General features: G+C 40.1%; 1 protein-coding gene and 1 long non-coding RNA gene across 17 annotated transcripts in view; one reads left to right on the forward strand and one right to left on the reverse strand.

The window, feature by feature from the left end:
* Positions 1–662: 662 nt before the first annotated feature.
* On the forward strand, positions 663–7542 carry LOC128135082 (uncharacterized). The gene is made up of 3 exons (XR_008232927.1): positions 663–746; positions 3579–3826; positions 7447–7542. It is a non-coding gene; the product is annotated as an uncharacterized LOC128135082 (long non-coding RNA).
* The window catches only part of INPP4A (inositol polyphosphate-4-phosphatase type I A), a 130409-nt gene continuing 120764 nt past the window's right edge, over positions 4110–13754 (reverse strand). For 7 of the 16 annotated variants that reach the window (XM_052773563.1, XM_052773560.1, XM_052773564.1 and 4 more), the window contains one exon: positions 4110–7150. In XM_052773563.1, the coding sequence (XP_052629523.1) occupies positions 7018–7150 (133 nt within the window). In that variant the 3' untranslated portion in view covers positions 4110–7017. Of the gene's footprint in view, positions 7151–8674; positions 11650–13754 lie in introns of those variants that run through there. The other 9 variants (XM_052773558.1, XM_052773557.1, XM_052773562.1 and 6 more) reach the window with 6 other exon arrangements.

Below are 13754 nucleotides of genomic sequence, written 5' to 3' on the forward strand. Positions count from 1 at the left end.
CATCAATCAGTGGCAATTTAATAAACATCTTGAAATACCAAAAAAAGAGTAAATTATTTCAACCTCGCTTTTCAGGTCTTTCACCGCAAACAGCAGTATTTCAAGACATGGCTACAATTTAAGCAATTTGTAGTCAAATATTAAAAGCACTTAGCTATCTTCATATAAACGTTTTATTGCTACACTATTTTAAGAACTCTAGAGATCAACTTGCCTCTACTTCAACGTGGAAATTGCAAGTCTCGCCAATATGCCAAGTCAATAGAAATCTAAACGATAAGCAGTTACCTGAATAAAATTTTTAGGAAGCTTCATTTAAGTGCAGGATCCAACAAATACTACAACAGGATTCTCAATCCTGTTGGATTAAAGAATACTACATTACTAGCGCACTTCTAAAAGAGAGGCCGCAGGCTGGGGCTAGCCCACACTGACGAGCAGCCCTGGCTTATGAGGAACGATAATTTGGAGTAGCACGTACGTGTGGGGAGGCTCTACACCACCGGCCGAAGGGACCGGCCAGGCTGCACCTTCCACAGCGGCCGCCCTGGCTGGTGGTGTCCCTCCCCGAAAGGGAGACGGCCGCCGCCGCCGCTGCCCCTCACTGCCTCTACCAGCCGCCACCGCGGCCGAGCGGGGTATTTATTACCGCTCCGCAGACCGGCCGGCACCGGCGGACCCGCCCGCTTCTGCTTCCCGCTTGCGCCGGTCCCTTCGGGTGGCTCCCGCCGCCAACCCCACCTGAGGTAACTGCCTCCCCCGCCCGGCCTCGGCCTCCTCGGGCCGGGACTTAGGAGCGGCCCCGGGACCGGGGTCAGCCCCGCGGGTGTGGGGAGAGCGTTCCCCTCAGGGCGGGCAGGGCTCGCTGCCGCGCGAGGCGGCGGCCGTCGGGGCAGGGGGCTGCCGTGCGCCCCCCCCCGCCCCGCTCCAACCGGCGGCCGCGCGCGGGGGGGGGCGGCTGTGGGGCGGGAGCGGCGCCTCGCCGGGTGCGAGGCTGGCGGGGGGTTGACGCGGGTGGAAGCGGGCGGAGCGGGCCGGGGAGGGGGCGGCTGGAAGGCCGGTGGCAGGTAACGGCTCTCTTCAGCTCGGGTGTGCAGTGCCGGGGTGCGGCAACAGCCTTGTGGTCATCCCCGGCTTCGGGAGGTATAAAACACCTGCCGGGCCTCCCTGCTGCAGAAACTGCCAAGGGTTATGGTTTTAAAGGCCTTTGGTCCCGGTTAATATCACTCTTGTTATTTACTCGTTACGTACTGACTGCTGGCTGCTTCAGAATACACGGATAAACCGCACCCATCCCGACTTCATTTAAAACCTGCGAGTTGAGCAGTTTTTCCTTGCATCATACTGGTACGTAAGCACAACTCACGTAGGGCCCAGGCAGCAGCAGCAACATTTTTATTGATGCTTTGATGTGCATGTTGAAAAAGCTTCATGGGCTTGTGTGAAGTAGCAGACTGAAGCAATTAAGCACACATCGTAGTTACCAGAATCAGGGCTGATCTGGAGGTCCTGTGGATAAGTAACTGCTTTATATTCCAGTTCTATATTCCTTGTCATTAAAACTTAATTTCAAATTAGATTGAGAATTCTCTAAAACTTCCCCCCTTTTTCGCCCACCATTCAATTGGGACGTACTTCCAGACTCCCTTCCAAAGGTTTTTGCCAGGAATCCCTGTGTAGTTTTAGCACAAAAGATTTCTGATGACCCTGATGGGAGCACTAAGCAAACAAAACCATTCTCGCCCCAGATCACTTTTTTCAGCCACAGTGTAATCTGTTCATATTCCAGGTAATGCCTTTCCCATTGGCTGTTGTAATCTCTCTTAACTTTTCAACTTTATGAATAACTAAATGTTCAGCGAGCCTGATGGGCAGCGACTGACTCCAGGCCTAGTGATCTAGCTTGGGGTTACAGCTGCTGTTACTGTTGGAGACATTGGGAAGGTTTCTCCACCCTGCTCCCTCCGGAACACTCAACAAGCATAGTGATGTGGGGTTAGGTACAAAATGATACACGTAAGTAATAAACAGCACATTATCTCAAGTATTTTCAAGGCAAGGACCAAAACTTTACAATAAATTACATTAGGGGATGTACAGTATGTTCCTTAAGCTGTAAAATCTGTAAAGTACAGATTTGCAGAGCTTTACATTCAGAATACTTAGGGTATATGCCCAAATACAATAGCCACCACAAAAAATAAGAACTACTTGATGCTGAGGTCTGTGCAGAATATAGAAAACATCAGAAATTATGGGACCAGACTGGCAAACAACACGGAACATAATATTGGCATGAGTTAAGAAAGAAATGGGATGCTTGGCAGGGACGCCAGGCTCTTATAAACTCTGTTTTCGTGCCATCAACCAATCACATTGGACACTACTGAATAAAGTAGGACACAGCTCCACATGTCACTGTCGTGGTGCCGAAGGGAGTCAGTTGCAGTGGGCAAAATATTTCATTAATTGGGAGCAGAAAGTTTGTCTGACATTTAAAATAATGTGAGAAAAGGAGGTTACTGTCAAGTTAAGCTTTCCCATTCATAGCCTGAAAGTCTTGTCATTCATTTAGGGAGAACTATTTTAAACAAACCCACATGCAGTTGGCAACAATATATAGATAGAAAATTTCTGAGGTGGGTCTTAGAAATGTTTAGGAATTTGCAAACTGAAAAACACTGAAAGAGCTTACTCTTGGTCACCAAAATTAGCTACAAATTCTTCTGATGAGGACTCTCTTTCTGGTTTAAACAAGTGTTTTGCTATTTTTTTTGTTGTACTCTTCTTGGTTTTCTATTATCATCTCATGCATTTTTTGTATTGCATCTATTAAAATTTCCTCTCTTTTGTCCATGTTTCAAACTTTAAGACGTTACATTTGCAACATCAGGTAAGCCTTTCTGAAGTGCAGTTGCTGCGCATACACAGAAAGCTGCACCAGAGCTTCAAGTCCTGCCTGAAGGCTGTCGTACAGCAGAAGTCACGGCAAAGAGATGCAACAGGTTCTGGTCCCACACCAAAGCACACAGTCATTGCTGCTCCCAGCAGCTCCCCATAGCATCATTTACAACCCATGGACACGCGTGTGCCCTTCATACAGCCACAGTTCCACAGGCAACCCGGGTTATGGAGACAGGTACATCAGCTTCAAACAAGTGGCAATTATTTCCCCAAGAGCTCAGAATGCCTTTTAAAGACGTTAAACTTTCAACCGTCTTTTAAACACCTCACCTTTTCAAATTAAAATGAACACTGGTAGATAGTTCTTGAGATCAATTTAAAAATTCTGAAATACAGATATGCATATATACACACATGTATGTACATGTATTTTGCATTTGCAATTTAGGAATTCCCACCTGTCAAGCATCTTCTCTTTCTACATTTTGAATGAAAGCAGTGTGGGTTTTTTCCTGGTACTGTTTTCCTTTCTGTGTAACAGGAAAAACTAATTCATCAAGCCCCCCCTGTGGCCCTCAGTCCTCTTTCATGCAAATAAGATTGTATTTGGCAGTTCTCAAACATCCAGTGACAGTAGCATTACATTTTTATGTTCTGTTCTTTGTATTTTATAGAAATCAGAATGCTCTGGATCATTATCTGTTACACTATTATATAAAATTTATATTTAACCTGAAATCAAAATGACAATCAACAATGACAACCTATCCCTGCTGAAAAAGTAGCACAACTACTAAAGCTGCTGGAGGGATGAGTTGGCTGAAGGGGAAGCAGCAGCAGCAAAGGAATTCTATTAATGAAAGGAAGAGTGAAAAACAGAGAACGAAGCTCAGGAAGGTCTTATAGAAGATTCATGGAGAAAGTATGTAAAATTTAAAAATCTCATACTGCTTCCTTGTTTAACTGTTGCTGCTGAATGTACAGCATGTGGGACAAACTGGTGCCTGACTTAACTACAGAAAATTGATAGCAGCTGTACTTTAGCAGGGTTTAGGAGAAACTACTTCCTAACTCACGTATCTGTGTAAAGTATCTCCATACACAACTTAGCTCAATCTATTTTCCAACAGATAAAGCATATCAAGCCAAGGAACCTGAAAGTGTTTATTTTAATTTACCACAAATGCATTAAAAATAAGCCACGATTTGTTATTCTTGTCAGTTCTTTATTGGTTTTCATCCTAAAGACTAGCACATTTACAGCATACATGGATTGGATGAACTAGAATATATAAAACAGTAGCCATATGTTTATGATATATTAATACTGCCCAAAACCAAATAAATAAAAATATTTCAATGCACAAAGCTTGGCAAATACAATTGTGTTGGGACAAAACAGTGTTGTATTATACAATAATTTTACATGTATAAATGAAACAAAAGGCAACTGTGCTGTAGGTATTTTCACAGAACATACACAGAACATACTTGGCAACAGTTTTCTTTTTTTACCTTTGTATGTTTTATAATTTAAAAAAGGTACTCAAAAAAGAACATTAGACAGAACTTCATTTTACAGTAATCCTTTAAATTTGCCTCTCCTGTGCAACAGAAAAGCTTACTCCACCCTTGTGAAGCATCCTATGTGGATTTCAAGTTTCACAGTTTTTCTTTTTTGATGAACTCCTCGAGATCTTACTGTTCATTACGCCCTTTAAACAAGCCCGTCGATGTGCATGTACTGACAATGGCATATATATAAAATGTTAGCTGGACAACAATGTTTGACATGTAAGCGTACTAAAATCAGAGTATTTTAAACAAAATAATGCAGTACTTGAGACCGGTATTCCACCACTTTAAAAAGGTGAACAAAATCCATGCACATACAAAATTCGGCAACTTTTTCTGATTACATTGGTATACAAAATAAATAAAGGATCGCTAAGCTCTAGGGTAGATCTAATGATTGTTGGCCACACTCTAAGAGAGTGGCTCTGCTAATTGTTACAATAGACCTCTTATTATTTTTGTCTGAAGCTGAACATTGGAAGATTTTTAGTGTAACAATACAGGACTTAAAATATAATTAACTATGTTTGAAATATACAAAATAAAATTAACAACTCATAAAAACTAAGGGAGATACAGAGTATAGTTTATACAAAAATAAATGTAGCATTTAATAATGGGCCAGGGACTGAAGGTTCAGCAGAACTAATGGAATTACATGTCTAAAGAGATCCCATTGAAGAGTTTTTCACCATACATTTGTTTACATATTAGCAATACAATAAAATCAACACTAATTTATTAATTGGCGAACAGGGTTTGTAAAGTTTCCAAGGGACTGTTCTACTGTAGATGACTCGTTCAGACCTAGGATAGGTACTACAACACATTGATTTTGCACAGAATTCAGTGTTTTGTTATCCTAGAGAGACTGAAAGAGTGGTAACAACCTAGTTCAGCAGAACTCTCTGACCTTAGTGACATGCTGCTCAGTGTTTGACTGCAAAAAGCAAAATGCAAAAACTGCTAGACCTGTAACCCCCAAACCTACATGGGAGCAGAATGAACATGACTGATTGATAGAGCAGTGACAGCACAGACAAACATCAGTGAGGGAGAAAGAAATCAGAAAACAGCCATATACTTACCTGGCTGTTGCTACTCCTCTTACAAGAACAATTGAGCGGATTTTTCTACTCTAAAACTTGCATCCTTAGAAATCAGGAAGGAAAGGGCACAGTGTGCTGAACAAAGCTAGCTAGAGATGACTTAATCCTGTTAAAATTTGGAAATCAATGTTGAGCTGCTTTTTAAAAAGGTATCTTAGCTTCAGAGGCATTCCTCGGGAGATTATTTCCAAGGAGATATGTTGAACATTTTTTATTAAATGCTATCAAACTGAGCACCTTAGTCATAAGCTAGAACACATGTGAGGCTCTCACGCATTAGCAGTAGCACATGAGCAGTTCCTTTCTATCAACATGGGCCATCGCTACCTTCCTCAGAAATACTCTGAAAATGGTCATACTTCCCCCCCCCTCCCCCCCAGGATTCTGAACATCTACCCAGGTAAAATGCAAAGGTAAACAGAAACCAATTTTGGTTATGGAGTAACGAGGATGTGTTGGGCACTTTGAGCAGTTTTGTATTGATGTACAAAATTGAGATGGAAAAAAAATCAAACCTCAATCAAGAAAATGTAACACCCCCCCCAGGATACTAATGCTTACAATCCAGAAGTGATATAAAAAGCCACTGGTAAAAGTGTGTTAATTAATATAGAATACCATGGAACATAGTGAACGTGTCATGTACAACATTAGCAACTTGCTTGTTGCACTTGCCTTATAGTAGGGAAGGGCAGGGGGAACTGTTGCTGGCATTAATGTTTAGGCATAATTGTTTCCGAAACACTTTTTAAAATCAGTTGTCTGCCCAAGTCCTTATTTGTTGAAGATGACAGGAATTTGTTTTATTTGGACAGAACTAGAAACTAGACCTCATATGCCTGGCCTTTTATGTATTGTTAATTTCATATATGAAGATGGCATCCTATATACAGTAAAACAATTTATACTCCTGGCTTTTGTTGTGCTGATTTTTTTTTTAAACTTCTGTTTCTTGATTGTAACAATGCATTCTACAGTTATTAGACTGTCTAGGATCCAATCCCTTTTTATTTACAACTTCTGAATTTTACTCTCAGTTTTAAAAAGTTTATGAAAAGCTCAATCTCAAGTCAACTCAGTATAAAAAGTTGTTATGTGAAACAGCTGCCTAAATGCCGTTCCTAGAGTCCTTGCCCATCCAGGAGTTACCTTGCTATTTGCATATAGGTAATTATTAAGTAGCACAATATCTGTTCATCTTACATACACTGAAGGCTATTTAAACGGGCAGAGAGTCATCACACTATTCTCAAGCTAAGGTGTCAGAATAACTGTTACTATAGATTCCAATTCTGTAAGTAACATGCTCTGTATAACCTAGCGAAACGTACAAAAAGGTTATTTATCTCTTCTGGATGACAAAATCATGTATTAATCTAGAGTGTATCCACATGTTTTAATGGAACAGCAATTAAAGGACATAGTATGCTTATGTTTCAACTTTTCCATAAGTTCCTTCTGGAGGCCTGTAATACTTTGGGAAAGCCTTCAGTTGCAGGGAATTAAATGCATACTTGCGACATCCAACATTCTTCATTGTATTTTCTCGCCGACAACCCTCACTGGGGAAAAAAACAAGCACAAAAAATGACAGCAGTAAAAAGGAAAAAAAAAAAAAGACTTAAACTAAGATGAAATGAACTGGTTATTTTATAGCATTAACAAAAAGTTGGTTATATTTAATGAGCGTTTAATTAATTTGCCACCGCAAATATTAAAAATGATGACTCATCATACAATGCTAGTAAGAAGCACACAGAATGGACACATGCTATGTCTGATTGCTAGTTTTGCATTTCTAAAAAGCAGCAGTGCATCTACTGAAAACGTTCTTTCACGATGGTTTCATGTATTTCAGGGTACACTGTTGTGGAGTTCACATGCCGCTTCATTGCACAAGGGATCCCAAGAGATTGCTTACAAGCAGTTCTGCTAATTTATTAGTATATTATGCTGAAAAAGAAAAACTGCTGTTCTTTCCGTAAGTGCTTTAAAGTAATACCGTTGTTCCCTGTATGTCAGTATTATAAGTATGTACTTAAAGATTAGAGCTGATACAAAAATAATGACTTTCCAGTTATCTCTGCATGCATAAATTGACTTGAAAACCAACATAGTCTGAAAAAAAAAATCTTAATCATGAAATAGCAGCTTTGTGTGGGTGCAAAAAAGATTGGCTGCGTTGACAGTCATCACCCCAATGAAACAAAGCTGTGCAGAATTTAATTTTTACCCAATGTTTTGGTGCAACTGCCCCACATTACAAAGAGGTTCTGTGCTACAATAAAAAACTACTCCAGTTATAAGGCTTCTGTACGCTTGTGAATCTACTTCAGAGTTCCTTTGATTATATCCAAAAACAGGCATAAAAAGAGGAAGCACTATCTTTTAAATATATATTATAAATCAATTTCGGCTTGCAGGAGAATGTCTTTCCCCAATAGAGAACTAAAACCTAAACAATGAATACTAGAACTTCACAGCAAAGTGTACAGTACACCATCTTATGGAGGAAATGTCACGTTATTCCTGTCTTGGAGATGGCTGCAGCATCTACCAGGTAAACTGTGGTCATCTGATTCAAAAGGAAGGTTTGGATTTTGGTTCAGTTTGAAAGCTCTCTTGTTCTTACTGACCTCACTTCTTCTAATTTTAGCTAATTAAACTGACTGTAACTGTGTTCTGTATGTACCACTGTCCTGGTTTCAGCTGGGATGGACTTAATTGTCTTCCTAGTAGCTGGTACAGTTTTTCAGTTAGGTATGAGAAGAACGTTGGTAACACTGATGTTTTCAGTTGTTGCTAAGTAATGTTTAGGCTAAAGTCAAGGATTTTTCAGCTTCTCATGCCCAGCCAGCAAGAAGGCTGGAGCGGCACAAGAAGTTGGGAGGGGACACAGCCAGGGCACCTGACCCAAACTGGCCAAAGGGGTATTCCATACCATGTGACGTCATGCCCAGTATATAAACTGGGGGGAGTGGGGGTGGGGGGATTGCCACTCAGGGACTAACTGGATGTCAATCAGCAGGTGGTGAGCAATTGCATTCTGCATCACTTGTATATTCCAATCCTTTTATTATTACTGTTGTCATTTTATTAGTGTTATTATTATCATTATTAGTTTCTTCTTTTCTGTTTTATTAAACTGTTCTTATCACAACCCACGAGTTTTACTTCTTTTCCTGATTTTCTCCCCCATCCCACTGGGGTGGGGGGAAGTGAGTGAGTGTCTGCGTGGTGCTTAGTTGCTGACTGGGGTTAAACCAGGACAACCACCTAGTTTAACTTCATAAAACATTGTAACTTTTTGCTCTAAGAAACAGTTTAAGTTTCAAATTTGCCTCTGCAGCACATTCTGTGACCTGGCTTTTATAGAATGGATCATATGTGATGACACTATTTTTATGTCATTCTTTTGTGTTTCACAGACACCCCCCCCCAAAGGCTGCTGCAGTCAAATAGATTCATCAAAAATTTGCACAAATTATAGTTCAGAGCACTAATAAAAACAGTAAGTTTAAATAGCATATATGGGATAGCAAATGAGCATTTTCACTCCAAAGTGAATCATTCTGTTCATAATTAATTCCACTGCATCTGGTTATTGCACATGTCACTCCATGGCACAGGTGGGCCACAGAGACGGTGACAAAGATGTATTTCACACACCGTTTCATGTGCCATGTTTCTTCTGCTGGAGGCACGTAAGCAGTATGCATTACATTTTAAATCTGAATGAAAGCACAGAGTAAGTTAAAGAAGAAAAAAAGATGAAAACTCGTCCCCACCAAAGTTTAAGAAAAAAATTTTTAAAACTACATTGTTTTCAAAAAGCCTAAGCTTTCATTCTAGATGAATTTAAGGGTGGTCTTACTGCAACCGTAATGATAGTCATGAGCAAAGCCTTCATACTTTATTTAAACAGATTAATAATCTCAGGGAGTTCAGTGGAGATACGCCTACTAAAGTTACTTTCACATCTTGTTAGATTGAACCTAGGACACTCATCACATTGCAAGAACAAGGCCACAGTCCAACCTGACATTCATTTACTTTGTAAAAAGGTAGATTTTGGTACCCATAGCAAAAGAACCAGTGTTAATCAGAAAGAAGAAATGATTTGTACAGAGACACAGTGCTGCTAGTTATCAGCACAGGACATGAATATATCCAATATCATCATACCATGATTTTAAATCTCATCAGCAGTAAGGATCTACCTAAACTCATTGCAACTAAAAATAATAGGATGTATGCTCAAATGTGTATATATATGTATATAAAAAAAAAAAATCTGTTTTTTTCTTTTAAAAACAAAATTGTGAGAATAGTGAGGAAAAATACCAGAAGATAGTGTACTGTACAGTCTGATTTCATGAAGACACAAATACAACCACATACTTTTTTAAAGTTAGAATATTCACCAAATTTAGGATTTTATTCTAATTTTTATTCTAACTCTGCTTTTTTGTTTTTTTAAGCTTAACTCTCTCAGAAGCTTTCAAATTCCATTAAAATTGATAATAAAAGCTAGAGCTACTTAGGTTTTTTGAGCGAGTTAATTATAGTAGAAAATAGAAATCACAGTACTAGAAGGGTCCTCCTCAGAAGCCCTATTTTCTGTCATCTCAGGCACCAAGCGAAGTAAATCCCTTCATGAATTTAGGAAACTACATTAAATGAGGTTAGGTTTTTTGATCAGCTATTGCTATTGACAAGCTCTGCCAGACCACTGCATCAACAAAATTTTTCAGTTTAAACAGGCCTCTCCCAGTTTGATGTTCTATATAAATGATGATAAAATTTCATCTGCAATTATTCTGCGTGACTAAACTAGGTAAGCCGCTTTAGTCTCACCACTTAAATAAATGTTAACTTAGCATCATTCGTTTATCTCTAAGTCACTATCAACATCATAACTTATTAAAGCTGTCCAACACTTAAAAATGGAAATAACAGTAATATTTAGTCTAGTGTAATTAAAACAAAGCCAAAAGGAAAACCTCAAATCCACCTACTAAAGGAGCTAACTGATATCTCCCTCTTCTTGCCTGAAATATTAAAGACCAGTATCTTTAACTTCTAGAATGATAATGACCCTGTTTCAGAATAAGTTCTGTAACAGAGCACCTGAAACAGATAATGGATCATTAGCAGGCTAATGCCAATTACATCCTTTTCCTAACCACAAGTCATTCTCTTTATGTCTTTAACACATTACAAAATGGAGATCTACAAATAGAATGAAATAATTCTGCATGCAGCACACCGCAAGTTTTCTGAGTGGGTACACTAGTCTATTAGAACATACTTAACCATGAGAAAGGAACAAGACTATGGCTCTACAAACTGTTCAGCAATGTAATTTGGATATTATGCTTTGAAATGAAGGTAGAAATTTGTTTATTTATTTCTTTAAATAAATTTCTTACAATTTCTTATAAACCCCACCCGTGTTTTTATTTTTCTCTTCATAGCTTGTAAAAATGAAAGGCAAGATTAGCATACACCTTAAATATACAAAAAGATACAAATTCTTTTCAGACAGAGTTCCTTTCTCTGGAATACATGAAACAAGTAACACAAAACTATATTTGGTAAGAGATCTTCAGGCCGGCTAAAGTAACGAGGTAACAGGCCAATGTCAGACTATGTTACAAGCACTGAAAGCAGAACAATAATTTAAAGTTTCAATACAATTCTTTTTGATAAAATAATTTGATGTATATTTACAGTTTAGTACAATAGAAACGTAAATTGTAAGGCATAATAATAATTCTTGGCAGACAATGCTATGACACATTCCTTTGTCCAGCAGGTACCAAGTGGCAATACACATTCAAGCACTTTTTTGTTTGTTTTTTTTTTTTAACCTTATCTTCACTTGCAACGTAATCTGGCCACCAGGTATGCTATGCTCAGAAACAGCCACACAATCAGTAAATTGGGGCTGAGAGCTAGTAAAGGAATAGAGTAGAGGAGGCTGGGATCTAGTCTGAAATCTCGGATGGGCACCAAGCCACTCAGGTTCTTCTGGGTGACTATCTCCCGTGTTCCAATGCTGTGAAAAGGAAGAAGGTTGGGAGGAGGGAAAATAAAACAGAAAAGAAGATGGACATGCAGATGAATGTATAAAAAGAGACGGCAACACAGGGTGGTCAAGAAAATGAAAAAACATGGAAGAAAGCACAACAAAACCAGAAGATGAAGTAAAGAAAGAGTGGAAAAACATCTCAAAAATATGTATCAGCACAATTACAGAAATAAGGAGAGGGAAAGAGAATAAAAGAGAAAAATAAGAAAGAAGTACTGTAGTCTACTGAAAATAAACACATGTAGGTTGAACATAAATGGTTTTCCATGTTCATTCTTTCAGATTACCAAGCAATAATATCCCATGCTGCTCTGCCATGCTTCCGCATGCTGCAAAGAATCGGAGCTCTGAAAAGCAAGCTGAACATGAATAACCATTGTAGTATTTGACCCTTTCAAACATCTTTCCATGTAGGCTGAAGTGAAATAATTTAACCTCTTAACTACCTGCTCAATATGTAAACAAAAAACCCCAAACCACCCACTTATTTTTCTGCTTCAACATGAATTCAAGTGTGTATCAATATGCTTTCCAAAATGCGTATTTCTGAAGTGCCTCAATATATGCATGTGAAGACAAGACATGCTGCGCAGCCCATCTCATTATGTCTCTGCTTCCTACATTGCTTTGAGCACCAAAGGCCTACAGTGGAGAACACCTCTTCAGGTAACCCAAGGCTTTGTAGTGTGCTGTTTCATTTTGGATCAGTCTTATACCCTGTGCAGTTCAACTCTATTTTTAGTTTACAAAGCAACAACTAAATGCAACCTGTGAGCCTGATCCTGTTAGAACAAGTGCACTCACTCCATCCATAAAAGGTGATACATAACCTTGCTGGTTGCGTAGCAAGGTTAGGTAACCAACAGACAATGTCTTGGAAGCCATCAGAGATACACTGGAGGTGGTGAAAGAGAAAAACAGTCTTCAGATGCTGGCGACACTTTAAGTCAAATGGAATTAGGTGGGCAGGGAACTAAACCAACTGTATTTCTGATCTGGATTAACACATCCAAATTGGTGATCAAAATATGTTTTCACTCCTGGTGCCTACACTGGGTAAGGGCAGATTGAGTCTGTGATGCCTACAAATCCCAATTATCTTTGTAGCAGTGGGGACAGGTGTGTGTGCGCGATCAGGAGAATCAGTAAGTGGAAAGCTAACGTTGACTGGAAAGTGGTGGATAAAGGCTCAACAGAATAGTCTAGGGGAAGGAAAGTGTTTTAGGATATAGATAAGGAAGTAAAACAATGGGAGAGGGAAAGAAGGAAGAAAGGCTCAAAATGACAAGATGACATTATGAACATCACATGCCACATCTCTACCATTAAAGATTAGTATCAAGCTACTCATTTTTACACAAAGACATGCACAGACACGTACAGTGGGAATGGAGGCAAGAGCTGGAAAGTGCTTTCCTTGTCACTGTTGGCCCACGTAGATGCTTCCACCCAAGGGGTGAAAAGTCACCTTCTGGAAATACCAAATACACCAAATTGTACAGTGTCTTAAACCAAAACATTCAGCAGACTACCTCTAGGAAAGGACCAGGGTAAAGAGACAAAGCAAATTCCCTGCTAATCCAGCGTGGATATGGGAATCCTCTCTGTGAGGAGAGGCTGGGGCTGCCCCGTGCTGGACACAGCTGGTTGCAGCCGGCTCCAATGGACCCACCGCAGGCACAGCTGAGCCCCTCAGCCACGCTGGTGGTGCCTCGGGGAAAGCGTGCGTAAGAAAAGGCAAAACACTGCATGGCAGTGAGGAGGGACGGGAAAAGATGTGAGAAACAGCCCTGTGAGCACCAAAGTCAGGGAAGGAGGGGAGGAGGTGCCCCAGGTGCTGGAGCAGGGATTCCCCTGCAGCCGTGGAGATGACCATAGTGGAGCAGATGTCCACACTGCAGCCCGTGGAGGACCCCATGGTGGAGCAGGTGAGTATTTCCTGAAGGAAACTGGAGCCCATGGAGAGCCCATGCAGGAGCAGGTTTATCCTGAAGGACTGCAACCCATGGGAATGGCCCATGCTGGGGTGGGGGAAGATATGCAAGGAGGAAGGAGCAGCAGAGAGGAGCTGT

Source organism: Harpia harpyja, chromosome 22, assembly GCF_026419915.1.
Source record: "Harpia harpyja isolate bHarHar1 chromosome 22, bHarHar1 primary haplotype, whole genome shotgun sequence".
Lineage (NCBI taxonomy): Eukaryota > Metazoa > Chordata > Aves > Accipitriformes > Accipitridae > Harpia > Harpia harpyja.